The sequence below is a fragment of the Rattus norvegicus genome, chromosome 10, assembly GCF_036323735.1.
Source record: "Rattus norvegicus strain BN/NHsdMcwi chromosome 10, GRCr8, whole genome shotgun sequence".
NCBI classification, from domain to species: Eukaryota; Metazoa; Chordata; class Mammalia; order Rodentia; family Muridae; genus Rattus; species Rattus norvegicus.
The window spans coordinates 4525828-4552630 of record NC_086028.1 but is presented as its reverse complement, the minus strand read 5'-3'; the positions used below and the strand labels follow the sequence as shown (position 1 = coordinate 4552630).

Below are 26803 nucleotides of genomic sequence, written 5' to 3'. Positions count from 1 at the left end.
GGGTAGTGGCTTTCTTCTTGTTATCACTCTGTTGCTGTGGTGTCTGCTGGTTTGGTTTGAGCAGTTTTATCAAAGTCATAAAATCGGTGGCATAGAGAGAACAGAACCGGTATCCCATGAGGGTTCACTGTCTGAATCACAGAGGTCCCTTTTTGGAATGTTCTCAGGGGGGCAGGAGAGAGGGGGCTCTTTTGAGGGCTCTTTTGCTTGGGTAAAATCTTATTTATAAATAAGGGCTCTGTCTTTGTGATCTAATCACTCCCCAGTGCCCCCACTCTTTTCATAATCAACACGCTTTCTCCCCTTCTTCCAGCTCCTTGGTTAAAACTTCAGTGTGACGTCAGTACGGTTCAGATCATAGTATCTTGTGCTCTATGTGCTTGGAAACATTTTGTTAGAGAACACCTTCTAAGTTATTTTTACTGTTTTTATTACGTGTTTGTATCATGCATGATTGCCCGTGCACATATGCCATAGCACATGTGTGAAGGTCAGAGGGCAGCTTCTACGTGGCTTCCATGGATCTAACTCAGGTAGTCAACATGGTTGGTTTTAATTGTCACCTTGACCCCTTTGAATCACAGGGGAAGAGGGGGTCTCAGGAAGACACTTTCTAGGTCTGCTTGGCCTGTGGGCATATCTGTGAGGCATTGTCTATTCGATGAGGGAAGATTCAGACCACGGTGACTGGCACCAGTCCCTGAGACTGGGCTCTGGATTGTCTAAGAGCCGAGACGGTTTGCATCCACTTTCTTTCTACCTTTGCCTGTAGTTGAGACAAGCAGCATGGTGGAATTCCTGTTGCCCTGACTGGTCTCTAATCTGGAACTGTGAGCCAACAGAGACCCATCCTCCTCTAAGTTGCTTCTGACAGGGTATTTTATCACAGCAACAGGGACAAAGCTAAAATAGATGGCAAGCACCTCACCTTTTGAGCCATTTTGTTTGTGCCACATAATCCCTTTTTACAAGGTGCCATGGAGTGTCGCATTTTAGAGTGAGTGATTGTTAAATGTCATCTTACCAGTGTGTACTGTCTACAACCTTTGCAGTTCAAGAGAGGCTCATGTCAGGGAGAGTGTCTCAGGCATAGCCAAAGGTTCTGCAGGGGGTGCACAGGAGCGTTAGTGCTCTCACTTATCTTTTATGTCAGTGATGTGAGTGTGCCAGATGCTAGTGTTCTCACTTATCTCTTATGTCAGCTATGTGAGTGTGCCAGATGCTAGTGTTCTCACTTATCTCTTATGTCAGTGATGTGAGTGTGCCAGACATTAGTGCTCTCACTTATCTCTTATGTCAGTGATGTGAGTGTGCCAGATGCTAGTGTTCTCACTTATCTCTTATGTCAGCTATGTGAGTGTGCCGGAAGGGCTTTGCAGTGAAAAGTCAGACTGGAAGCACTGAACTCCTATCCTGTACAACAGGAGCTGCCTCGAGCCATGCCATGGCTGAGACAAGTACCGTGAAGTTTACACACCTTAACTATCTACACCCCCATTGTCTCCCTTGCCCAGTCTGTCTGCTGTCTTCAGTGGCATCAGAAATCTGAAGCTCTGGCCTCGTAGAAGTGTTAGGGGCTACAGATAGAAGTATAAATAAATATGTGCACACACATGCATAGACATGAAATATGTGCAGTTATGCAGTATACATGTATACACATCACGTACATGCATAGAATGTACATGTATCACATCACATATATGCGTAGTATGTGCATGTATACACATCACGTACATGCATAGTATGTACCTGTATACACATCACATACATACGTAGTATGTACATATATATACATCAGCATATATGCATAGTATGTACATGTATACACATCACATATATGCATGGTATATGCATGTATACACCTCATATATATGCATAGTATATGCATGTATACACATCACATACATGCATAGTATGTGCATGTATACAAACCTACATATACACAAAGTATGTACATCTATATACAGCCATATATACACTTACACAGTGTGAACGTGTCTATATTATGTCCCGAAAGTCATGTTCTGTCTTTCCCTTCCCCTTCTCCTCCCTCTCTCGTGTTGGCGATCTAACCAGGTTGTTGCACAGGTTAGGCAGATAAGCAGGTGCTTCTCCGTGAGCCACAACAAAAACAAATGTTTTTAAAGCAGAGTCTTGCTATTTATAGCCCATATGGCCTTGAATTTGCTGCCTTCCTGTCTCTGCCACCCAAGCCATCACTGTTTGCAGTTTCTCATGTGTGTGATATACACGAATGATTCTCTTGACTAAATGGTCATGTGTTTGAGCATCTGGGAATTATACCATTGGTCATATTTCCATCTTTGCCCTGGCTTCTAGGATGCTCATCAGAATTATTGGCTTTCAGCAGGAGTGGAAAACATTTTGCTGCCTTCATCTGTTTCCTGTCCCTCATTTTACTATAGCACCACACAGCAATGTCACTGTGTAATTCAGTTGTTGATAAATGATCACAGTCATCCACCTGCAGTGTCTGTAGAGTGTAGCTTTGTGAGAACATTCTGAAAATCTCAGCTTTATTCAGAACATCTTATTCACAAAGCTGCCTGGATCATCTACTTCAGCCACGTGGGTTACTAATGCTCCAAGAATGAGAATATGATTAAAATATGCTTAATGCTAAAAGGCATCTGAGCATGATTTTATCTTCGATAACGCAGGAGGCAGTTAGGGAGTGCGCCATGCCTCGGGACCATAATTACAGACATCAGTTATCTTAGTGTGACACTATAAAGAATGTGGTTATATCAGCTTTCTGATCATTTGAAATCTGTGGAAACTAAAGTTTACACATGCCGTGTATATGTAGGTCTTCTGAGCCACCATAGAATCTATGACTTCATGGATGATGAGTGTCAAGAAATGGGAGGCAGGGAGACTGCAGTGTAAAGTTCAGTTCTCTGAACACTCACTCCAGTGCAGTGTTGGGAGGAAAAGACTGCCTTTTCGTGTAGTGTGAAATAGAGACATGTCTTTAGATAGGTATATTTTTAAAACATGGTGAATGCTTCAGCAGCCAAAAGGAAGTTGGGAAACAGTCAATAAGCCACAAAGTAGTAGTGTCTTTGTTGGGAAGGAAGAGTGTGGGTGGCTTGGGGTAAAGGAAGAGCCAAGAAGGTCTAAAGCAGACTCAGCTAAGGGGATAATTTTTGTCCTCTCTGTATCTATGGTGATGTACGAGGTAGTGGTGGCAAATGGATGAGAGGAAGAAGGGATGGAGTAAGGAGATAATGGAGGAAGAAATGATGATAGAGAGGATGGCAGAGATGGAGTGCAGAAGAGGAGGTGATGAAGATGATGGTACTGTGCTAGAGAAAAAGGGTAATGGCAGGTGATGGTGGTGATGGTGGTGATGGAGGTGGAGGTGATGGTGTTGATGGAGGAGGAGGTGATGGTGTTGATGGAGGAGGAGTGATGGTGTTGATGGAGGAGGAGGTGATGGTGATGATGGAGGAGGAGGTGATGGTGTTGATGGAGGAGGAGGTGATGGTGTTGATGGAGGAGGAGGTGATGGTGTTGATGGAGGAGGAGGTGATGGTGATGATGGAGGAGGAGGTGATGGTGATGATGGAGGAGGAGGTGATGGTGTTGATGGAGGAGGAGGTGATGGTGATGATGGAGGAGGAGTGATGGTGTTGATGGAGGAGGAGGTGATGGTGTTGATGGAGGAGGAGGTAATGGTGTTGATGGAGGAGGAGGTGATGGTGTTGATGGAGGAGGAGGTGATGGTGTTGATGGAGGAGGAGGTGATGGTGTTGATGGAGGAGGAGGTGATGGTGTTGATGGAGGAGGAGGTGATGGTGATGATGGAGGAGGAGGTGATGGTGATGATGGAGGAGGAGGTGATGGTGTTGATGGAGGAGGAGGTGATGGTGATGATGGAGGTGGAGGTGATGGTGGTGATGGAGGAGGAGGTGATGGTGGTAATGGTGATGATGGAGGTGGAGGTGATGGTGGTGATGGAGGAGGAGGTGATGGTGGTGATGGTGGTGATAGGGGTGATGGAGATGAGATGGAAGAGGAGGTGATGGTGGCAGGAAATGGAGATGAAGCGAGAAGTCAGTGGTAGGTGATGGTGCTGGGGTAATAGAGGTTGGGGAGGTTGGGAGTTAGGGTAACACGAGGTAGAGGATGAGGTCATAAAGCAGGAAATGGTGGGGATCATAGTGATGTGGTGATGGAGGGGACGGTGTCAGGGCTGATGCAGAAGGCTGCGGGAAGGTAGCCATGCTGGTTTCAGTACTTGCAGAGTATGTATTTCTGTGGGGACGGCTGTCATGTACTACTGTCTCCTTTAGTCCTCAGGCTGATCTGATCAGAGTGAGCATCATTTAGTGATTGCCGCTTTTATAGATAGGAAGCAAAGGAATGAAGAATAGAAAGTACACTCTGCAGAGGTGGGAGTGGGGTCTGGGGAGATGGCTCAGTGCACAAAGTGCCTACTTTACAAGCGTCAGCAGCTGAGCTTGGCCCCTCAACATCTGCGCAAAAGCTGGGCATAGCAGCATGTGTGTGTTGCCGTCACTGAGGAAGAGCGTGACAGAGACAGGAGCCTGCTTTTGCCCAGCCAGCCTAGCTGAATTGATATGGTCTGGGTTTAGTACACAGAGCTCCTATGTCAAAAACCTAAGGCAGAGAGTCTTAGTGGAAGAGACTTGGCATGCATATGAGGACTCCGTATGTATATATGTGTGTGCACATTCCCACATGAACAGATATACACACACACACACGAGCGACAGAGAGGCATTTACAAGACAGGAGTGAGAAGGCACCTTTTCACTGGAATTAGAGCTGGAATTAGAGTCCCTACCTTTATGCCAGGAGCTTCAGTTTTGATACCCTGCCCCCTTAGACACCTTTGCTGATCTCCAGCTGGATGGCTGTGATGTCCTAACAGGGTCTAAATTTCATCTGCCCTGCCATCACGTGTGCCACTGTGGCTGCCACTGGGGCTGCTCGTGTCCACTCCACTCATGCATCCTGATGACTCACATGGCAGGGCCAGGGAACCGGAGGGCACAGCTTCCTCTTTCAGCTCAGCCTTACTTATTACTGCTGGGGGGGGGGGGGGCGCATATTTGTGCTGCCCTAAAAGCTTTCGTTTTTAAAGGAGCCATGTTTTTTATTTGAAACTTTAGTTTTGAATTGTTAGCAAACTGATTTTAATTCAGAAAAAAAAATGATCTTGTGATTCCAACTTTGTTCAGTTGCTCCAGTCAGTCTGCTGGCTGCTCAGGTGCTGCTGCCTCTGGTTTAGTTGCCATATTGCCTGTGGGTGTTTACAAACACATATCTCCCACATGCCTGGTGCCTTCAGACGTCACAAGAGGGCGTCGGGTTTCCTGGGACTGCGTTACAGATGGCTGTGTGCTGGAGCTGATTCCCAGCCTCTTGGACGGTGCCTCCTGCAGTTCAAGTGGACCACCCCAGTGCCTCGCCAGTCTCCTAGGTGCCGCTTAGTCTGACCGTGACAATTAAGATCCCAGGGTGCCTCGCCAGTCTCCTAGGTGCCGCTTAGTCTGACTGTGACAATTAAGATCCCAGGGTGCCTCGCCAGTCTCCTAGGTGCCGCTTAGTCTGACCGTTACAATTAAGATCCCACCATCACATTTTCTTTACTTCAAAGTTTGTGATTTCTTATCATAATTTTTGACTTTCAGTTTTATTTTCTCAAGGTGCTCTATGAAATGTTACCTTCAGCAGCCCTCTTCCTGGTTCTAGCTGTTTTCCTGACTTGCCTTTGACATAGGACTCACTTGCTCTGAGAACCATTGCTGTTCTGGGGCAGGGACAGCCTTTTCGTTATTTTCCCTAGGCTTCAAACAGGAAAGGACAACATCCCCACCTAACAAAGTGAGGTCACTTGTCCCTTTAGTCTGTCACAGCAGGGTATTGGCAGCTGTAACCTGCTCAAATGTGAAGCAGACTTTTTGAATGTATTTCATAGTTTGCTGGATTAGCAGAGTCTTGGACCGAAGAGTATTACACAGGCCTTGAAATCCCTGCTCTGTTCCAGCTGATGCTGAGGTGGCAATGTCCTGAGAGACTGCTCCACACTTCTGCCTTTGCAGAAGGGATTGAAGGCAACGTCCAATCCAGCATCCAAAGTGTAAGGGTGATAGCTGTCTTGGGCCACTGTAAGGCATGTCCTCTGGGGACAAGTGCAAGGGTTCCACATGGCTTCCCCATCACTCTGCAGATCCTTCCCAAAAGTTCCTTTCTTCAAATGAAAATAAAGAAGGGCAGACTTGATGGGTGAGCTCCCCACTAGGCTCACTGCAAGTACTGGCCACGTTATGGACAGAGATTGTCTCTGTGCTCATCAAAGCTTTGGGGTGAGAGAGCCATGGACACCCAGGGATATCTCTGGGACTGCTTGTCCCCTCAGTGGACTGCAGAGTTGTATCAAAGCACAGCATAACACTGGGTAAGATTGGAGTTGTGGCTCTGGTCCTAGCACAGAGGAGTTCCCAGTCAGGTCCTTCTCTTCTCTTCAGCCTTCTGCTCCTGCAGCGGATGGCAGGCAGTCTCTTCTGAAGATGGGTTTCCTAGGAGAGCTCTGTAAGGAGGAGGGGGTCAAGGAAAAGGGACCCAGGTCATGCCAAGTCCACCTTTCCTCATTCAGTTTGCAGCAGCATACTGCCACAAGAGGTGATGCCAACTAAGTGTTGTCTGAAGGCTGAGGGATTGTCTACACCATGTGCCTGGCAGGGCACAGCCTGGGGTGCAGGTTGGTGTTGAGGTCAGACGGGGTCCTTCACTATAACACATGGTGTGGGTTCTGACATCATGGCTGGTTCAGGGAGCAGGGGGATTCCCACCACGTGTGTTGTGAGTGTTGAGTGTACAGTGAGCACATGAGGTCTTTGCTTATAAGGCCTGCTCTGCAGTGTTTTCTTGTCCTCTCCCCCTGGTCTGGTACGGAGCCTCAGAGCTTATAAGTGTATAAACATTTGCTGTGAAAGCGTTGAGATCAAGAAGGGGTGTGGAGTTTGTCAGTGGTAGAATGTGGGGGACATGTGGCACCCTGCATAGTCTTGCATCTTGGAAACCTAGAGGATTCTGCAAATGTCTCAAGGTCAGTGTGAGCAGTGTTCTCTGCCAGAGGCCTCTTGTCAGAGCATGGGTCTAGTTGCTATGCGCTGACATGTCTGTTGACAGTTGAAGAAGTGGCACTGTGCCCCACCAGCCAGCAAAGTGCTGCCACCCTGAGATTCTCTCATGATGACCCTCACTTCCTCCATGACCGTGGGCTCCTGGACCAGCGGCTGCCTCTGCTCGGAGTGTTGCTTACTTGGTTTTACAGTCACTTACCTCAGCAACTACCTCGCTGTGGTGATGCCCTGTAGCATGTCCCGGTGTTTCTGTTCCCATCAGTTTGCGTTCTTCCAAGCTACTTGCTCAGGACGGCTTCTGTGACCTGCATCTGCTGCTGTGTGTTACTGTGGTTGGTCACTGTTTCAATCATTTCCCTTCAGTGGCATACAGGGCATTCCCAGGGTCATTCCAGGGTTTGAGAAGTGTGTGAGCCGAACCCTCTTACGGGGATCAGCTCTGCATCCAGCTCCCTCGGGGTAGGTGACATAGCTCAGCACTCACTGAGCCCTTACAGAAACCAACATTAGTGTTCAAAGCAGACCTACTGGGTACCTGATGCTGTCAATGCTGCTTCATGTTGTTGGCTTACTCTATGAGTGCTTGGTGATACCTACTGTGTGCTGGTCACTGCTCTGGGGGCCTGGCATAAACAGCAGTCATAAAAACACATTGGATCCTTGGGGAGATGGAGGTGGCTGCAGTGCCTTTGCGGTAAGGGCTGCTGCAGCAAGCAGAGCAGTACAAACGGGAGATAAGTCTATCTGTTTCTCACTGGACAGTCTTGACAACAGCCAGTGATTTATTTGTCTAATGAGCAAAGTGGCAGGGAGCCATATACTTGTGAGACTGTGTGAGCTGCCTATTGTGCTGACTCTAGTAGAAGACCGTTAAGTCTGTCGCACGTAGAAAGGAGAGTGAACCAGTGAGACACAGGTCATGACCTGCTAGACTTGTGGGCTAGACATGTACAACATTATCCATGAGAATAGGATGAAGAGAGAGGGGCTACAGAAAGGTGTCTCTTGGTGCCATTATCAGAGACTTCTGCATTAGCATAGAGTTTCTGCCTGATATGATTGGTATGTCACTAACCTGAAATCCTATGCATGTCCTTCAACTATTTGACCAGAGTTCCTGCTCTATGCCAGCTTATAGTTGTAGCTGTTTTCTGCTTCTGAAGCTAAACATAGTAGGCAGGGACTAAGCAGAGAGACAGCAGAGCTCAGTATAGATGTGGCAGGGTGACAGTGGCCTCCCTATGCCCCTAGTGTGCTTTCACAGCACAGGCCATGCTTTTGGAGGTGTGTATGTGTATACTTGTGTGCATGTGCATGTGTGTATAGGAGGCATGTGCTCACAGATAAGCACTAGGGGAACCAGGAATGATAAACACACAGGGTTGTGTTTTCAAAGGGGGTGATGTATAACCTGCTTTCTGCCCAGAAGCCTGGGGGTGGAGGTGATTATAGCTTGGTGGCCTTTGCGCTATTCGGATGACTGAGACCACACCAGATCCTCCTCAGACCCTTATCATGAGCTCATTTTTTCTTGGCCAATCTATAGAACCCATCTTTATGGAAAATATCACATGTATGCTACAAAGAGTTTGATGCAATCAAATCTTAAAACTTCATTGCGAACATGGTATTGAGTTATTTATCACCAGGAAAATTTTCCACCAAATTGTGCTGTGCTTTGATATTCCTAAAATTACTTGGAGTTAGATCTTGATGTTTAAAACAGCACTGGCTGCTGAGTCGTGTTGAACCCAACTGCCTTGTTATCTGCCCTGGATTGGCATTCTGCTGTGCTGTGCTGTGGTCGCACAGACCTATGAATATCCATACAGTTATGTACTTCATTGAGGAGGGAGTTGTCTTCCTCCTGAAGAAGCTTCTCAACAGACATCTCAGAGTGATGACACTCCACCTTCAAAGGCTGGGCTAGCATTTCATGCCTGGGTATTTGTCTGAGAGAGAAGAAAACACATCCACACAGAGACCCATGTGCCAGTGATCAGAACAGCTTTACTTGTGTGGTCTTGGGGAAGAGACAGTGTCTCTGTAGTATGTAAACCTGGCTTAGCTCCCAAAGTATTTGTATTATTTGTAGTAGCCTAAAGTAGAAGTTCTATGGAGTAAATACTGATTTGTTCATATGATGGGTCACTCCTCAGTAATGAAAAGCAGTGGACTATTGGTATACACCACAGCAAGATAGATTGCCTAATAGTTATTCTGCTGATGAGTCAGGCCCAAACTAGCATGTGCTGTGTGATTCTGCTGATAGAGAATTATAGAAAATGCAAACTACTCTGCGCACATAACTGGTTACCTGGGATGCCTCATGGGAAGATGAAATTACCAAGGGATCTTTGAGGAAACTTGATGAGTGATGGATGTGTTCACTATCTTGATTGTGTTGGTGGTTTCAAAAGCGTAGACACACCAGCAGAGGCTACTTTGGATATGTGAGGTCCATTGTGTGCCTGCCACACTACAGTGAAGCTATTTTCAAGAGGCACGTGAGTCTGTGACTGCCTCAGGGGTCCTGGGTATTCAGGAGCAGTGCATGCTCCACAGGGAAGTGTGTTCTTTCCCAGATAACTTCTATGGAGGATGGGGGAGGTAGGGAATGAGATGAGACGTCCCTGGGAGATCATAATCCAGTTCTAATTTATAGTTTAGTTGAATAGGACTTCCTTTGAAAAGAAAGTTAGATATGAAACTGGCCATTTAATCAAGATTGTGGGAAAGGCTACAATGGAACAGAACCAAGCCTTTTATTTGAAACCGACTGGAGCACTGGGGAGTCCTTTCTGTTTTCCTGAGATGTTTTTCTGAGCATAGAAACCTTTTCAGCCCAGTAGCTGTAAGGAGGTATCAAGACCACTTTCACCAGATTCCAGATTCCATTCTCAAGAGCCAGTGTAGATGGCCAGAGAATGTCCCTTGCCTTTGCTTATGCATCTTCCTTTCCAACCTATCCCCACCTCTACATGCCCCCCCTCCCCGTGTGTGTGTGTGTGTGTGTGTGTGTGTGTGTGTGTGTGTGTGAGCGCGCACATGAGTACATGCAAGTACAAGTGTTCTGTGTCATTCTGACACATCCTAGGGCTATTGTCGTGCAGCTCAGGAAGCCTGGGGCAGTCTTCCCACAACCACTGTAAAGGCTTTAGGTCTGGGCTGTGAGAAAGTATTGAAGACAGCACATACTTATATACATTTGTCTCTAATCCTTCACAGGTCTTGTTTCCTGGATGCTTGGGTATTGTCTGTCTTCAGTTAGAGTGTGAGCTTTGTGGAGGCAGAGACTGGTTATGAATTCTGTGCCGGGGACAAGAGCCAGCCAAAAGTTAGGCTCATTTCAATGAGTATGTTAGTTGAGCTTAACACAGCTTATCACTGTGATACACACAATATCAGAGCCATGATTTCTTTGCATACAACTTTCAGGCAACAGGGTGGGTGACTCCCCTCAATAAGATCACTAAGAGAACGAGGATTCAGCGTCCCCCTATTCCTGTTTATATAACTGCCTGTCACACCCAACTGTCTTACATGGAAGGTCACAAGGAGCCACAAAGGAGTCTGAGGAGTGTAGTCTTTAATTAGTAGGCCTATGTCTAGCTCTAGCTTAGAAGTTTTATTACCCTAAAACTGAACAAGGGTGGGGTGGGGTGGAGGGCTCGTTCAGTAATGAATATTCTCTGTCTCAGTCTGGTTATCCCACACTTTATCATAGCATTTACCACAAGATTAATTTCACTGTTATTCATCTCAATTTCTGATGCTTATCCAGGCTGGTATTGAATAGAGAGATGCCTAGAGGAGGTTAACAGGAAAAAAACAGTAGCAGAATATCAAGGGTTTTCCTTCTGTCTGAGCTGTGGGTAAAAGGGTCTTTTTGGCAAAAGTTATATCTGCAAGGACTGATGGCATAAAGGCACGTGCAAATGAAATGTCCCTTGAGGGAGGTTTTGCCAGGAGCTAAGACCCACCTCTTGGGGTAGGTGAATTGTGCAGTGTAGGAGAGCCTAGTGGGCACCTCATTCTTTGAAGCTTAAGGCTTTGTGTTTCATGTCTCCTTCAAGGTCTCCCTTTGTTGAGAATCAAATGATTCTGCCTGGTTTGGTGACTTAGAAGATGGCTTTCCAAATGGTCCTATTGTGTAAAAACATGTGGGCCTAGTCGCTTCCACATTAGGGAAAACTGGTTCTCTGGATGTGTTTCTACACTCAGAGGATGGAGATCAAAGAGGCTTTGTGCATTTGCTCCAAGACATTGGATCTACTCTGGGATTTTTGTGTCTACTGAAGACCAGCTCAGACATCCAGCCTTGTGAACTGAACAATACTAGATTCCTGGACCTTCCATTGTTGGACCAGCTGGACTATAGCCTGTAAGCCATTCTAATAAATCCTCTATCTATCTATCTATCTATCTATCTATCTATCTATCTATCTATCTATCTATCTATCTATCTCCCTCCCTCCTTCTTTCCTTCCTACCTACCTACCTACCTACCTACCTACCTACCTACCTACTTACCTACCTACCTACCTACCTACCTACTTACCTACCTATCTACCTATCCTGGATTTTGGTACCAGAATAGGGCAGTATTGCTGCAACAGACCTGACCATGTTGTTTTGGGAAGTACTGTGGAAAGCCTGTGGAACTTTTGGCTAGAAAATTCATTGAGTACTGAGAGCACAGTGAACTGCTCTGTAGGAGGGTAGGAGATAAGAAAGAATGTTGAAAGCAGTATAGACAGTGGAGGCCTGGCCTCTGATGTTTCAGAGGGAAATGAAGAATCTATTGGATGTTTTATGTGAGGAATCTGAGGTGTCTGGTCAACTGGAGCTGAAGAATCAGCCATGATTGACAAGAGACCAAAACCACTAACAAAACCTTTGCTTTGCTGGGACAATGGATGCTGGTCAAGTGGGACTGAAGAATCAGCTGTGATTAAGAAGAGGCCAGCATCATTGAGATGAAGTCTTCTGAGAAGTGTTTCCTCAGGGTCAGCTCACAGAAGTTGTGTTCCGGAGATGGCAGGGCTGCTAAGGTTGCATACTAGCAGCCGAACTTGTTAATAAGAGTCACCCATGTGGTACTGATTTTGAAGGGGTCATGGAGAGCAGCTGAGACTTGGCACTGTGTGGCAGGACTGGAGTCCCTGAAGGGAGACTAGAGAGGCTGTTGGTGAAAGTGTTATCCAGTTGCTGAAGGGAACCCCAGCAATTTTGGAGATGCCAGTACCATGAAGAATAGCAGTAGTGGTGGAGTGGAGCCGTGTGGAGCCTAGAAGACGGTGAGTGTGCTCCAGAGGGCAAAGCCAGGGAAGTGACCCAAGCCCCTTGGATGAACACAGAAGACTGTGAGTGAATTCCAGAGAGTAATTGGACATTTGAGTTATTTATATGTTAGAGGTTGGTTTTGCTTTGTTCAGATTGTGACTGTGCCTTGGTTCTTCCCTCTTGAAGTAAGAAAGTATTTTTGATTTTTAAGGAGTCCACAGTTGAGAGACTGAATTTCAAAAGACTTTGGGTTTAAAGAGAATGGCTTTTAAAAGTATTTTTAAAGACTGTGGGACTTTTAAAATGTGGAATGTTTCTATTGTAATGTTGATATTAATATGTGATCTTGAGGAAGAATAAGAAAGGGAAGGTTATGGATTAGCAACAATATGTCTGTGTGTCACGTTGACAAGAGTTCAGTTGTGCTGGCTGGTTTTATGTCAACCTGACATAAGCTAAAGTCATCTGAAAGCAGGGAACCTCAATTGAGAAAATGCCTCCTTAAGATCTTGCTACGGGGCATTTTCTTAGTGATTGATGGTGGAGGGTCCAGCCCATTGTGGGTGGAGCCATCTCTGGGCTGGTAGCCCTGGGTTCTATAAGAGAGCAGGCTGAACAAGCCATAAAGTACAAGTGAGCAGCACTGTAGCTCCTGCCTCCAGTTCCTATCGTGCATCAGTTGCACTGGGGTTCTAGGGCTTCCAGTGCCTTCACACAGGAGCAGTACATGCAAACAGAAGTCCAGTGCCTTCACACAGGAGTACAAGCAAACAGAAGCAGCAATGGGCAAAGGAAAACTCAAATTGACTCTTTAGCATTGCCTTTTCTGTAAACTCTTGAGACCTAAAGTCTTTGATTCTCATTGAAATTGTGGTTTACCAAAGGGAAAAGTAAGCGTCTCTTCCCAAAGAGGGTGTCAGTGAGAAAAGCCTGAACATAGGACTTCAGTCTGTGTAATACCAAACTCCAGACCTTCTGACTACTCCCTGTGCAGCCTCTCAGTTATTCATACACATGCCACGTGTCTCAATGAATTACTGTGGGGCCGGTGTCTGACAAGCAATGTGATCCCTCATGTGTCTTAATCATGGATTTTGGGGCCTGTACTTATTAATCTCTGCTTTCTGCTATTAGGAAACTGGACTGGCTGCTAAAACCACTGGTTATGGTACAGAGGATTAATACTGTCATCGTAGGCTTCCTGAAGCCTCCCAGTGCAGAGCCAAGAAACAGTGAGGAGTCTAGCGTTATTACCCTGGGGTGCTCAAAGTGCTGAGAGCAGAGTCCTCTCTTCAGCTCTCAGTATGGATGCTCTCTGTTCCAAGCACTCAGTTCTGTTGCCCTGCACTGGAGTGCAATGAATGAGGGGTGTTTTGAAATAGATTGATTTTTGTCCCTCTGATAATTCGTATGCTGCAGTCTGATGTTAATGTGACTGTGTTTGGAGATAGGGTTTTTCAGGAGTGATTTAGTATAACTCGTCATGGGAGGTGAGAGTTCTTTTTTTTTTTTTTTTTTTTTAATTTTTTTTTTTTTTTCCGGAGCTGGGGACCGAACCCAGGGCCTTGCGCTTCCTAGGCAAGCGCTCTACCACTGAGCTAAATCCTCCAACCCCGAGGTGAGAGTTCTTAAATCCACCACTGCCTCATAAGAGGGAGAAGCCAAGGGATGCAGAGAAGAGGCAGTTGAAGGCAGAGCAAAAAGGTAGTCCCCTGCAGTCTCTGAGAGGGGTATCAGGAGAAGTCCACTCCATCTGCACCTTGGCCTTGGGCACCTCCAGAGCTAAGAATTGTACTTTGCAGTTTTGTTATGGTAGCCCAAGTGGACTATTTCAGATCCAGTAATCCAGGGTTTTGAAAGAAGACAGTGGGGTAGGCTTGGTTGATTGTTCATAGTTTGTAGAGCTGTGCTGTAGAAGATTGTCAACATTGAAGAAAATTGATCAATAGATATTTTTGTTTTCTTTTGTTTGTGGCAGGGTCTCTATGTAACCCGGATGGGCTTTGAACTCACAGTTCTCCTGCCCAGTCTCCTGAGTGCTTGGATTAGAGGTGTGTGCCACTGTACCTAACAGTGGAATATTTGGCATCTGTTCTGAGAGGTACTGGGGAAGAGAGAGTAAAGAACTGGGCCCTGATCCTAAGGGAGTTGTATGCTGGGGAAGATGGACAGTTAGCCAGTGCATAGCTATGTAGGCAGCATGACTTACTTCATCAGGAGCTATGGTCTGAGTGGACACTGTGGGGTGGTTGCTATAGGAGGCCTGTCCTCCCAGGCGGGGATACATTAACACATTTCAGCTTCAGTGTTTTCAGCATATGATGGGCTTGTGAAATATAACCCTACTGTAAGCCATCTGAATGTGCGAATGGTGAATTCCTCACTTGTCCCTTCTAGAATGTTCTGAAGTAACTTCTGTGTGCCAGCACTTACTCCTTCCTGGGACCCTGTCTAGAGAAGTAGACTGGTATGACAAACCCCTGCAGGAGGATTCTTTCCAAGTGCTCCGATCTTGATGTAACCAGGGCTGTGTCCCGTTTCTTTAGATAAAAAGGCATTGGAATTTTTGGCCATCCTGGACACATTACCTGTAACAGGTGCGTGCAGAACTATTCAGTGTTTGCACAGGAGAACAGGAAAGGCAGCAGTTGTGCTCTTCCTTACACAGGAGAACAGGAAAGGCAGCAGTTGTACTCTTCCTTACACAGGACAACAGGAAAGGCAGCAGTTGTGCTCTTCCTTGCATCCTTGCCTCTGCCATGTCGGAAGCAATGAATTAGGACAGGAGCAGGACTGTATTCAGAGTTCTCAGCTTGCTCAGAACCTGACCACCCCCAGAGGCCCAGGTAGCTTGCAGCCATGTGGGATCACCCCTAATTCTTCTGCTAGGACCCAGGACTCTCCTCCCTCAGTCCTTTCTATAATCTGCCACAGCAGTGAATATAGTACTTATACTACCAGTACTCATAGTACCAGAGAGCAAAACAATTGCCCTGGGACAGACGCAGAACAACACGGACCCCCCGAAGCTTCACTGATTCTCCTGTGTGAAATGTGGCATTGGCTGGCCCACATTGGCTCTATCCCAAGCTGCAGGTCTGCTCTAGTGAAGAAAGGATAAGGACCATGCCAGTCCAAGTTCTTGAAGCCCTTATAGGGAAATCCTGAGAACAAGCATCTGTTATGGTGTCACAAGGCATCTATTTGCGTATTATCAACTGTTTTAATTTGACAGAGAAACTCTGCTGAAGAGGAATGATTGGAAAGCCAATACACAATAATCAGGAACGTTCGCTCCATAAAAATTAATTAAATACGTCCTGGTAGCTCTTCTTTGGTGGTTAATTCCGATACTGACTGTTAAGAAAAAGCCTAATTAATAATAACAGGAAAAACCTGTATTTACGTATTTACGTAACACCAAGGTTGTGACAGGCTCATACAACACCGAGAATTCAGTGTGAAGGTGCAGACTTGATCTTCCAACCCTTGGCCCATTGTTCCCAGGTGCTGAAGCAGATAAAACACATTAATTAAATATTTGGAAGGAAACTTCTGGTTCTTCTTATTTATTATCTTATATGAGGTTGACATCTTGGCAGTTTCTGAGCACAAAAGAATTAGATTTGCTTTTTAAAAAATCAGTGGGATTGTATTCTAATTTAATTTTTGTTACTCGTTTTCTTTCTCATCTGTCTGGGTGTAGAGCAGTCAGGGTAGCAAGCCTGGGGAGCTGGGCGGGAATGAGTGAGGCCGGGACCTTCTTGTCAAGGGCCAGTCAGTGGATATGTAGGCATCTCTCTGGGGCATCTCTTCTCACTTGTCCCTGGTGATTCCTGAGTGAAGGGTGGGGAGGTGAGCTCCACCATGTTTGCCCGTAACTTTAGTACTCAGGATGCTGAGGCAGGAGGATATAGATGCCATGGCCAATAGGTGACATAATGAGATCCTTCTTCAGAAAAACAAAAAGCACCCAAACCAATGATCTCTCCATCTGTTTGTCTGTCCATCCCTCCCTCCACCCATCCAACCATCCATTCGTCCATCTGTCCATCCCTCCCTTCCTTCTGTGTGTGTAGACATGCATGTGTGTTGGTGCATGTAGACAGAGGTCAATGTTGAGTATCTTCTCAGTCACTCTGTGTCTCTTTGTGAACCCCAGCCTCTCACTGGCTGGGTTGGCTGAGCTCACAGGTACTGCTGGGCTTACAGCCTCACATGTCTCACTTACGTGAGTACCAGGGATGGAGCTCAGGTCCTTGTGCCTGTGTGGCAATCACTTCAGTGACTGAGCCCCTCTACCTCCAAAGTGCCTTCCTTTACCAAATGAGGCAGCCAGTGTTGCTAACTAGATTTGGCCCAGGACCCACTCGGCCCTCTGCAGTATCTTATGACTTGATCCTTTCATTTTTCTTTCTTTCTGAAAATGTTTTTCTTTTACATATATTTATAATTGTATGTGTATCTGCGTCTCTGTGTGTTTCTTTGTGCATGCATACTTGTGCACTATCATGGGAATGAGGAAGTCAGGGGACGAAGACAACTTGCAGAAGTTGGTTCTCTGTATTCCAGAGATGGAAGGCGCTGGCAGCAAGTGCCCTCACCCACTCAGTCATTTGCTATTCATTGAAGCCTCTCTTGAAGAACTGTGGTCACTCCTGTTCCCTGGGCATCCTCCAAGTCTGCGGATATTTCTGCCACAGCACTGCTGATTCTTGTATTTTCATCTGTGTGTCTCCCTCTCTTGGCTGGACTTCTTAACATTTCCAGAAACTTTTTACAATGACTGAAGCAAAAGGTGGAGTTGGCTGGCTAGCATAACATGCAGTTTTGAGATCTGGCTGAGCTGGAACTCAGTGCTAAAACGGTGCATGTTCTGGATACCATCCCTGGTTCTCCCAACTTCCCTTTCTGCTTCCTCTTGCTGCTGCCTCTCACTCTGTGGCACTGGCAGCTCCTAGCTGCCCTCCTAGCAGCTCAGTGTCTCCCTCCCAGGCCTGGGATGCAGTCTGTATTACCCCTCCTTTTGCGATTATAGCAAAACTATCCAAGGCAGGCTAAAAAACCTATTCAGTATGTGGTTTCGGTGCCATTTCTGGTGAGCATCCCTTCTGGCTACCTCACCTCATGGCAGGTGACTCTGGAAGAAATTAAAAAGAAAATGGCCAAGGAGAAAAGCTTACTGTCCTAACAGCTAGTTCTCATGAAGCCTGGGCTCCATGAGAGCTACCCTCGTGGCTCCTGAGAGTAGTAGCCCCCCCAGCGACATCAGCAGGCCTCACCTCCTCAAGGTTTTCACACAACTTCTATGCCTCCATATTTACTTGGATGACAAACCACATTCATACCATGGCAGAGAGGCAGTGCCATGCTCCTGGGGCTGGAGTAGGTCTAGGCAGATAACCCTGGGGCTGTGTATACAGAAGTAGATCTAGGTTCCCTGAACCAAGTCTTTGTGCTGGTTGATTTTAACCATAAACTTGGCACACCTCAAATCACCTGGGAAGTGAGTCTTTTTTTTTTTTTTTGGTTCTTTTTTTTTTTTTCGGAGCTGGGGACCGAACCCAGGGCCTTGTGCTTCCTAGGCAAGCGCTCTACCACTGAGCTAAATCCCCAACCCCGGGAAGTGAGTCTTAATGAAAGTTTATGTAGATCAGGTTGGCCTGTGGGTGTGTCTGACAGGGCTGTCTTGATTGTTCGAGGTGGAGGGCCTACCCTGAATATGGGAGCACCATGTCATGGACTGGGCCCTCAACTGTGGTGGAGTGAGGAGAGCTAGCCAAGCATAAGCAGACCGATTAGGTATATTTTCTCTCTGCTCTTTACTGTAGATGTGCTATGACTGGCCATCTCAGTCTCCTGCCTCAGTGACTCCTTACAATAAACCCTTTCATCCTTAAAGTTGCTTTTAGGCACGGTGTTCAGTTCTACATGGCTAGGAGGGGCTCTGCCCTTCTGGGTTTTCTTGTGCTAGTGCCTTGTATAATATATGCCTAAAGCAACCTGGGACTGAGTGGCAATGTTCAGTCAAGATAATTTGGGCCCTCACTTTGACCTGGTCTCACTGCCGGCTTTTACAGTTGTCTCTTTCAATGTTGTGTGAGTGGAGAATGATTTGTGCTTCCTGCCCATGTCCTTTGCAGTAAACAGGAGCATGTGTACTTAGCAGTGCCAACACATCCGCATGCATGCTGGATGCATCTGTCTTATTTGTGTTTTGGCCTCTGCTGGCTCATCGTTCACTAGAAGCATGTGTTAGGTCACTGAGGATGGGGAGAGGCGTGTGCATGTATGCATGAAAGAAGGGGTATTCATGTGTGTAAATGCAGGTATGTATATGCTGCAGCACATGTGTGGAAATCAGAGGGTCACATTTAGTGTCTGTCCTTGCCTCTGAACACCAGGGTAGATGCCCCTGTGCTTCTGAGGATCTTCCTGTCTCTGCTACCCGTCCTCCCACAGCAGCACTGGGATTACAAGTATTTGTGCTGCCCCACTCAGCTTTATGTGGGTCCTGGGCATCAGACCTTAGGTCTTCATGCTTGCATCCATACTGAGTCCAGCTCCTTATTCTTCCTTTCGGCCCAAGGCCTGTTTTCTGCAGAGATCCGATGTCTTACAGTTGCTTATCGTCCTTGTTTGCAGTTGCGTGTGTTTGCATAGTGCTGGGAGCCAGGGTGTGATGCCAGATTGTGTCATGGGGGTCATGCCCTTCAGTGCTCTCACCTGGCAGAAGGACTGTTACAGAGAGTTGTTCTGAGCATTTGATAACATGGCAGAGGCCCTGTTTAGTGTGCTGTACTTGACTTGGTACCTGACACTGTGTTCAGGGAATGGCGGCCCCTTGTGGCCCAGGGCAGTAACTCATCTTCAGTTACCTAGCCTTGGAAGTGCACAGGAGCAGCAAGTCTGTGAGCCAGGGTTGCAGGTGGGTATTAGGGTCACCATTTTCCTGAATATGTGGAAGCCAAGTCCCGGAGAAGTTCAGTGGTAGACGTAGGAGGCATCTTGGCAAGTGTCAGAGCCTGGCAGCCTATCTTAGATCCAGGGGTTTGCCCCGCACACAGTCCAGAAGTCTTAGAGCCTGCTGTTGCAGGAAAGGCTGGTAGCAGCACCCCACCCTCCGGGAACTCACGGAGACTGTGGACTTGTTCACTCTTTCAGGCGGAAGAGTCCAGCCGGCAGGCGAGTGTGGGGAAGCATCATAGTCCCATAGAAGTGGTCTTGCCTCCCCTCGACACCCCAGCCCTGGGGCTCAGGCCTGATACAGGGCAAGCTGTCGCTTCACCAGTGGCTTCACCAGTGCTTGCCACCTTCTTTCATATGACTGCGTTTCATGGGGCTTCTTCCTTGTCTGTGGTTTCTGTTTCCTGTGCTCAGCCATGGGAAAATTCTAGAAACAGCAATTTCAATAAGAATTCTAAAGTAGGGGTTGGGGATTTAGCTCAGTGGTAGAGCGCTTGCCTAGGAAGCGCAAGGCCCTGGGTTCGATCCCCAGCTCCGAAAAAAGAACAAAAAAAAAAAAAAGAATTCTAAAGTAATATTTGCAGAAATTCTGTCTCCGTATGAATTAACCTTTATTATATTTGTATATTTACAGAATAAAGATAGGTTTACTTCTATCCTGTGTTTCAGGTACTGAAGAAAAGTTCTAGAACACACCTCCCTCCCACCTTTATGGAACGGGATTACTAGAAAGTACAGTGAAACATTAGCTCCTCCTCCTCTTCCTCTTCTTCCTTGTCTCCCTCTTCTTCTTCTTCCTCCCCTCCTCCTCCTCCCCCTCCTCCTTCTCCTCCTCCTCCCTCCTCTTCCTTTTCCTCCTCCTCCTCCTCCTCCTCTTCCTCCTCCTCCTCTTCCTCCTCCTCCTCTTCCTCTTCCTCCTCCTCCTCCTCCTCCTCTTCTTCTTCTTCTTTTTCTTCTTCTTCTTCTTCTTCTCCCCCCCCCTTTTTTTTTCAGGTTTTCAAGACAGGGTTTCCCTGTGTAGCCCTGGCTGTCCTAGAACTCGCTGTGTAGATCAGGCTGGCCATAAACTCAGAGATCTGCCGGCCTCTGTCTCCTGGAAGCTGGAATTGAATATGTGCACCACCACCTCCCAGCCATTTGTTGCTTTCTTGCTATTGTTAATCATTTATTAGACAAAAGAAATAAGGAAAGTTAAGGCTTGGGTCATGGGAGCATGTTGTGCAAGTTTTCACATGTGCCTCTCTGTGTGTGTGCTTGTATGTGTATGTATGTGCATGCCTGTGCATGTGTTTATGCATACCATCAGCTTATGGACCAGCAGGTATACCTCTGAGTGAAACTCGGTCATTTCCCACAGATATGAGCAAATTAACATTTGAGTCTAGCTGGGACTCAATTCCTTCAGGGACTTGTTCCTTCAGTAGTCATGCTGGTCAGAAAAGTCATGTTAAAGCAGTTTTATGGTAATAGCTAAAAATGTGTTATACTCTTACTTTTTTTCTATTAAAGTGACGATTCTAAATTTTTCTCTGTCCTGATAGTATTTGTGGCCACAAGGACCTGGGGTTTGCTGGGGTGTTTGGGGGGCTTCTAAGGCCATTTGGCAGGTGCCCCCGACCCTTGTCCACCTTTCATTTCTCTGCAGTCTCTGGTGTCCTGATTATCCTCATGACGCACCTGTTCTTTCGTCATTCCCTTGGGGGTCACCTTTCAGACCCTGATGGTCAGCTCTGCTCACATGTCTAGTGTGTGATTGTAAAGTCTTTCCAGTTGGTCAGACTTATGCAGGAGGGAGGAAGAGGGAGATGACCCTTCTGTACCTGTAGATTCTGGGACCAGGCTTTGCTAAACCCGGTCACTCTTCACTACTCTGAGCATGGTAACAGAGTTGTCCCTGTTCAAGAGAAGGGAAACCAAAGGGTTAAAGAGATCAGATCACGTGATCCGGAATATCTGGTAAGGTAAGCATGGAAATCCTGAGCTCACTGTCTCTTGCTCATTCCCTCACCAGTGTTTTGATGGGTCCAGTGCTGTTGGGTGTTGGCCACACAGAAAGGGCCATCATGGTTCTTCCTTTTGTTCTCCTAGGCTTCCGCTTGGCTTCCGTAGTCCCATCTTGGAACTATCTCTGTAGTCTCTGCAGTGCAGCCTGGGGCGGGAGAGGAACTCAGGGCAGAGTCTCTGCAGTGCAGCCTGGCTGATTGGCGTGATTTAGGAGAGAATGAGCTTTGCCCAGGACAGTGACAGCACAGCTGCCAAACCAGACTCATTCAGCCTTTGCACATTTTTGTTGTTGTTTTATAAATGCCCCTTCATGCTGTTCCTCTCTGTAGCTGGTGGCTTTATTTGTGAAACACTGGGGTGGTTTAATTTTTGGGTAGCCTTGTAGGGAAGAGAAATGCTGGTTCATCTCTTAGCTCTGAGAACACTTCAGAAACTGCCCCTGTGAAGCCACACACTCTAGGGATTTGGGTCTTAAGACAAGTACAGTGCCAAAACTGACCATCTGGAGGGGTGTTAGGTGGGATGTTTTAGAGCAGACACACACATGAACTGTCACAGCGGGGCAGTGGCAGCTGTCATTTGCTGATAGAGAGTTGTCGAGACAGGAAGCCTGGGCATGGCTTTGATAAGCTCTGCCTGTGCACATGGGGTCCACTTCCGGGGAGAGAATCATAGTGGACCACACAGCAAGGGTCCTGTGTGACAGGCATAGAGCTGCCTACCCACAGGGACCATCTTGGTCCCAATTTATAAAGCGACTATCTTTACCATCTTCTTAGCACTTAGCATAGGGGGAAATGAGTTCCAGATAGACCACGGATCTCCTTTGACTCATGAGCTTTTAGTATTGAGTTTATTGCCAGTGTCAAACAGTCAGGCTATTTCCTACTAAGTTCATTGTTGAGAGAGTCTCTTGGAAGCAGTGGTAGCTCCTGCAGCAGTTGGTCCAGTTACCAGAGACTGAGTATCAGCAGCTCCATGTTCACAAGACCCCGCCTCCCACCCGACATACTTTTTCACTTACTTTTCCTGCAGGTATCCCGACCTATCACTGGCCCCTTGCTTCATGTTACCACTTTTCTAGTTGTTATAACCATGAGGTCTCATACTTGATTTCATAGGGAAATGTTTGCACATACCATCCATTCAGAAGGAAGCCTACTGTGATGGGTAGTTTTTACCGTCAACTTCTTGTCTAGAATCACCTGGGACGGGGCTTTGAGAATGTCTGTGAGGGATAGTCTTGATGACATTAATTGATGTGAAAAGACTTATCTTAACTGTGAGTCAGCTCTGGCTGTATAAGCAGAGGGTGGGGCTAGGCCCTGGCATGTGTATGTAGATTGCTGCCTGCCAGCAGGTGAGGGTTAGAGCCTGTGATGGGACAGTAGAAAAGGAGGGAGGGCTGAGAGTTTTTGAGTTTTTGAGAGGCAGGAGAGATAGGAGGGAAGGGAGAAGGAAAGAAGATGGAGGAAGAGAAAGATGACCCAGATCTGTGTGGCTTTAAATAGTCACAGGTAGCTATGAGTATCTTATAAGGGATGGATTATTATAGGACAATTTGTCCAATCTAAGTGGGCAGTTTATATCAATATCAATTGGCTCTGAGTTCTTTGGGTGTTTTGTGGGGCGAGAATTTACTGATATAAATCAGACTGATAAATTACAAGCCTCTAGAGTTCTGATTTTACCTGGTCATGGGAATTTGTGACAGCCAACCATGAGATGGGCAGTTGCTACATGGGGCTAGCCATAGAGGTGGCAAGACCACTAGGGCCAGAGCGTAGCCAGGGCTAGTGTGGGATGGTGCATCCTTTTTTATTATTTAACGCAATACGTGTACATTAGTTTGTTGATCTCTGCTCTTACCTGTGAATAGAATACAATCCTTGTAGAGATTATTGAATCCCCACCTGGCACTATTGAGAAGTTGTAGCCTTGCTGGAGGAAGCGTGTCACTGTGGGGGTGGGCTTGGAGACCCTCCTCCTAGCTGCCTGAGGAGGCCTAGTCTGTTCCTGGCTCCTTTCAGATGAAGATGTAGAACTCTCAGCTCCTCCTGCACCATGCCTGCCTGGATGCTGCCATGCTCCTGCCTTGATGACAATGGACTGAACCTTTGAGCCTGTAAGCCAGCCCCAATTAAATGTTGTCCTTTATAAGACTTGCCTTGGCCATGGTGTCTGTTCACATCAGTCAAACCCTAACCAAGACACTATGTTTCATCTGGGCTGCTCTTAACTCCAATTGGCCAGCCCTCAGGGCCATGTTTTCTTTACTTCTAACCCATGGTGGCTTCTCCTTTGTCCTCCTGCCTTCTTCCCCTCATGATCCTCCTTCCATCCCAAGCTGAGAAAGCCTAAGATCCATCCATGTTTCTTCTGCCCAGCTACTGGCTGTTGGCCTTTTTATTTGCCAATCAGAAATAATTTGGGCGGAGTCACTTAGTGTCTATGTGCAGACTCTCTTGTCTCTTGGGGACCCAATTTTAACACTAGAATACAAGTAGCATCAGGCCAACCCACTACATAGAATTAGCTGCTTCAGGTTTGTGACATCTTGACCGCCACACAACCAAGGGACTGTAACCTGAAACTTAGGTCACTTTTGTTAGGGTGTTCATCAGAGCAACAAGAAGCAAAACTAAAACAGCTCCATGGACAGTGGCAATTTTTTCGTTGCTGTTCATATAGGAAATGACAGTTACAGCAGGGAGCAGGCAGGCAACACTTGGCTCTGGCTGGGCTTTGGCTACTTCGTGTGTTCTTTTGTCTTCTACCCTTTTCTCCCCACTTTCCACTATTTCAAGCTCCTAGCATTAGATAGAAGAGGAAAAAAAGGATAGAGAGGACGGGGCAAAGTTGTGTTAGACGATTTCCTGCCGACTAGGGGCATCATGTTCCTTGGGGCAAATTTGATCTTCTGTTGTCAGATACCTAGTTTCTTCTTGTTGTTGTTTCTTCTTTGTGCATGACTACTTAATAAACCATGACCAACAAAACCAATCAACAACTAGCAACAAGAACTCGCCTCTCAAGGCCCGAGCATTTTTATACCCTCTGAAAAGTCTCCAGAATTCCAAACATCACATGCTCACAGAAACAAACTCTCTGCAACTGGCAAAATCACGCCCCTGCTAGAGCATGAGGCAAATCATAGTCAGCTGCCGTGGACAGTCTGAAGCAGCCCCACATCCCCACCCCTGGGATTAAAGTTAAAACATATTCCTGTGTTTATCAAAGAAAACAGAATCCCAGAATTGTCACTGAACTGGGTGCTACTTCCTGTGGTGCATGCTAGGAACCTGTGTCCAGAGAGGCTGTCTGCTATCTTGCTGACATCTTTGAAATACCTTTCAAAGGGGTGACTCTGGATCCTATAATATCCAAAAGATATCTAACTTAACCACTGGAGATAAAGCCCCGTGGAATCACAACCTGCTCAAGCCCGTCCTGTTTGGTACTGGTAGGGTCAGGACTTGGACCTAAGCAACTTGGACTGCCTGCTTCTGCCCTCCCCTGTTGGCCCATGACAGACATTCACAATGACAGCTTGTAGGATCCGTGTGTGCAACAGTGGGCTAACACCGGATGTCTTTAAGAAACCATTATCTAACAGAAAGTACAAGTGCCATTTAGACAGGGAGAAAACCATAATATTTACATTCTGAATAAAATCAAATTAGGCCATTTCTATAGACCCAGAGGCAGTGCTTGCTCTCAGAGTAGCTAGCAGGAATCAAAATCGCTTCAGCTTTCGGGGAGGAAGTTTTGGTGTGCAGCTTATTGTGACACAGGCAGAGTCAAGGTATTGAAAATAGAGCCTCTGCCCAGCCTCCTGACAGCACAGAGCCCGAAATAAGTCTGACTATAGAGCACTTCTTGGCAGGAATTAAAAAAGAAAAGAAAAAGCTCTTATAGCAGGTGGCACAAGACTCTTGCCTGCCCTGCATCTGTGAGGTTGTTCATGTTGGCTGGGCCTGCTGGCTTCCCCTGGGGTCTTTTATGTTGTCATAAAACCAATTCCTTAAAACCCCGTCCCCTCAGAGAACAGTGACAGGAATGACATGTTACCTTTGTCCAGGGCGAGCATGTGGAGTGGTGACGTTTGCACCTCTGAGTGCTCCTGGGAGGCAGCAGGCATTATCTGTTCTCCCACCTGAGAGAAGGGCCGGGGCTGCCTTCCTGCCTGGCTGTGAGAATGTCTATGCTGGTAGAGAGCAGCAGCCAGAGTCAACTGCACTGTTTTAACCACCTTGGCGGCAGGTGGTTAACCCCTTGCTCACAGAGGACATGCCAACTGCGTCACCTGATAATGGTGGAGCTGACGTGCAAAGTGAGGTTTGTCTTCCAGGTCACACTCACCTCACCCCAGAATTGCTGCACGGAGATCTTTTTTGTTTTTTGTTTTTGATTTTGAGCCATAGTTTCTGTCTGTAGCCCTGGCTGTCCTACAACTTGCTCCACAGACCAGGCTGGCCTTAAACTCAGAGATCCATCTGCCTCTGCCTCCCAAGTGCTGGAATTAAAGGGTGCGCCGCTGCTGCCTTCATAGGGTTCTCTGAAAACAGTTTTTAGCTGTGAGCTTTATCACGGCACAGTACACGTGTGTGTGTGTGTGTGTGTGTGTGTGTGTGTGTAAGGCACATAGCATGATATTTGATATACACTGTACTGTAAGTTAGTAATTTTGTAGCCACACTGGGAAACCAGGGAGATTGGGTCAGGCATGCTCAGGCATTTCTAGCAGTCTTCTTCCTTGTTTATTTTGGAGACAGAATCTCATGTAACCCAGCCTGATTTGAACTTCTAATTGTCCTGCCTCAAACCACCATGACTGGACTAGCAGTTGTCTTGAGAACCAGGGTCTTGTGAGAAATACCTTGCTCTCTTTCGAAGCCATGCATACATTTCCCAACATGGATCCTTGGAGTACAAAACATGTATGAATTTAACCAAGGTACTAATTTGATCCTCAGTCTTAAACCAAAAGAGTCTTTCTAGAATGCTCTTAAAGAAGCAATTTCAGGTAAGGCTTGATCTAGAAAGTCAGATCTAGTCCTGGAGGCCCACGTGCTTCTTTCTTCTCTGTTCTGATTCTAGTGTACTCTTCCTCCTTCTTGACATTTAGCAGCTGCAAAGCTCATAGCCCTTGGCAATGCTACCCCAAGGAAAAGGAGCTAATTCTTTTCCTTTTAGAATCCAGCCAATGACTCATTCTCATGGACCCGGACATGTCTGTCCTGGAAGGATGCTGTGGGCTTGGATGGTAGATGTTGACTAGGAACTAGGCATGGGATGCCCTGTCAGACCTAATGGCAACAGACAGGAGAAGTCTTATCCCTGGATAGCTCGTCGGAACTCGTCATTGGGGTTAGGCAGGTCTGCCTGTTGTAGAAATCTAATGT

At 46.7% G+C, this 26803-nt stretch overlaps 1 protein-coding gene across 13 annotated transcripts in view; it reads left to right on the top strand.

Annotated features, from left to right (window-relative positions):
- The window catches only part of Snx29 (sorting nexin 29), a 413817-nt gene that overhangs the window by 253052 nt on the left and 133962 nt on the right, over positions 1 to 26803 (top strand). The window contains exon 16 of one of the 13 annotated variants that reach the window (XM_039086865.2): positions 11219 to 11515. The exons of the other annotated variants lie outside the window; for them this stretch is intronic. Coding sequence (XP_038942793.1) covers positions 11219 to 11233 — 15 coding nt within the window. The 3' untranslated portion in view covers positions 11234 to 11515. Of the gene's footprint in view, positions 1 to 11218; positions 11516 to 26803 lie in introns of those variants that run through there. 13 annotated transcript variants of the gene reach the window in all.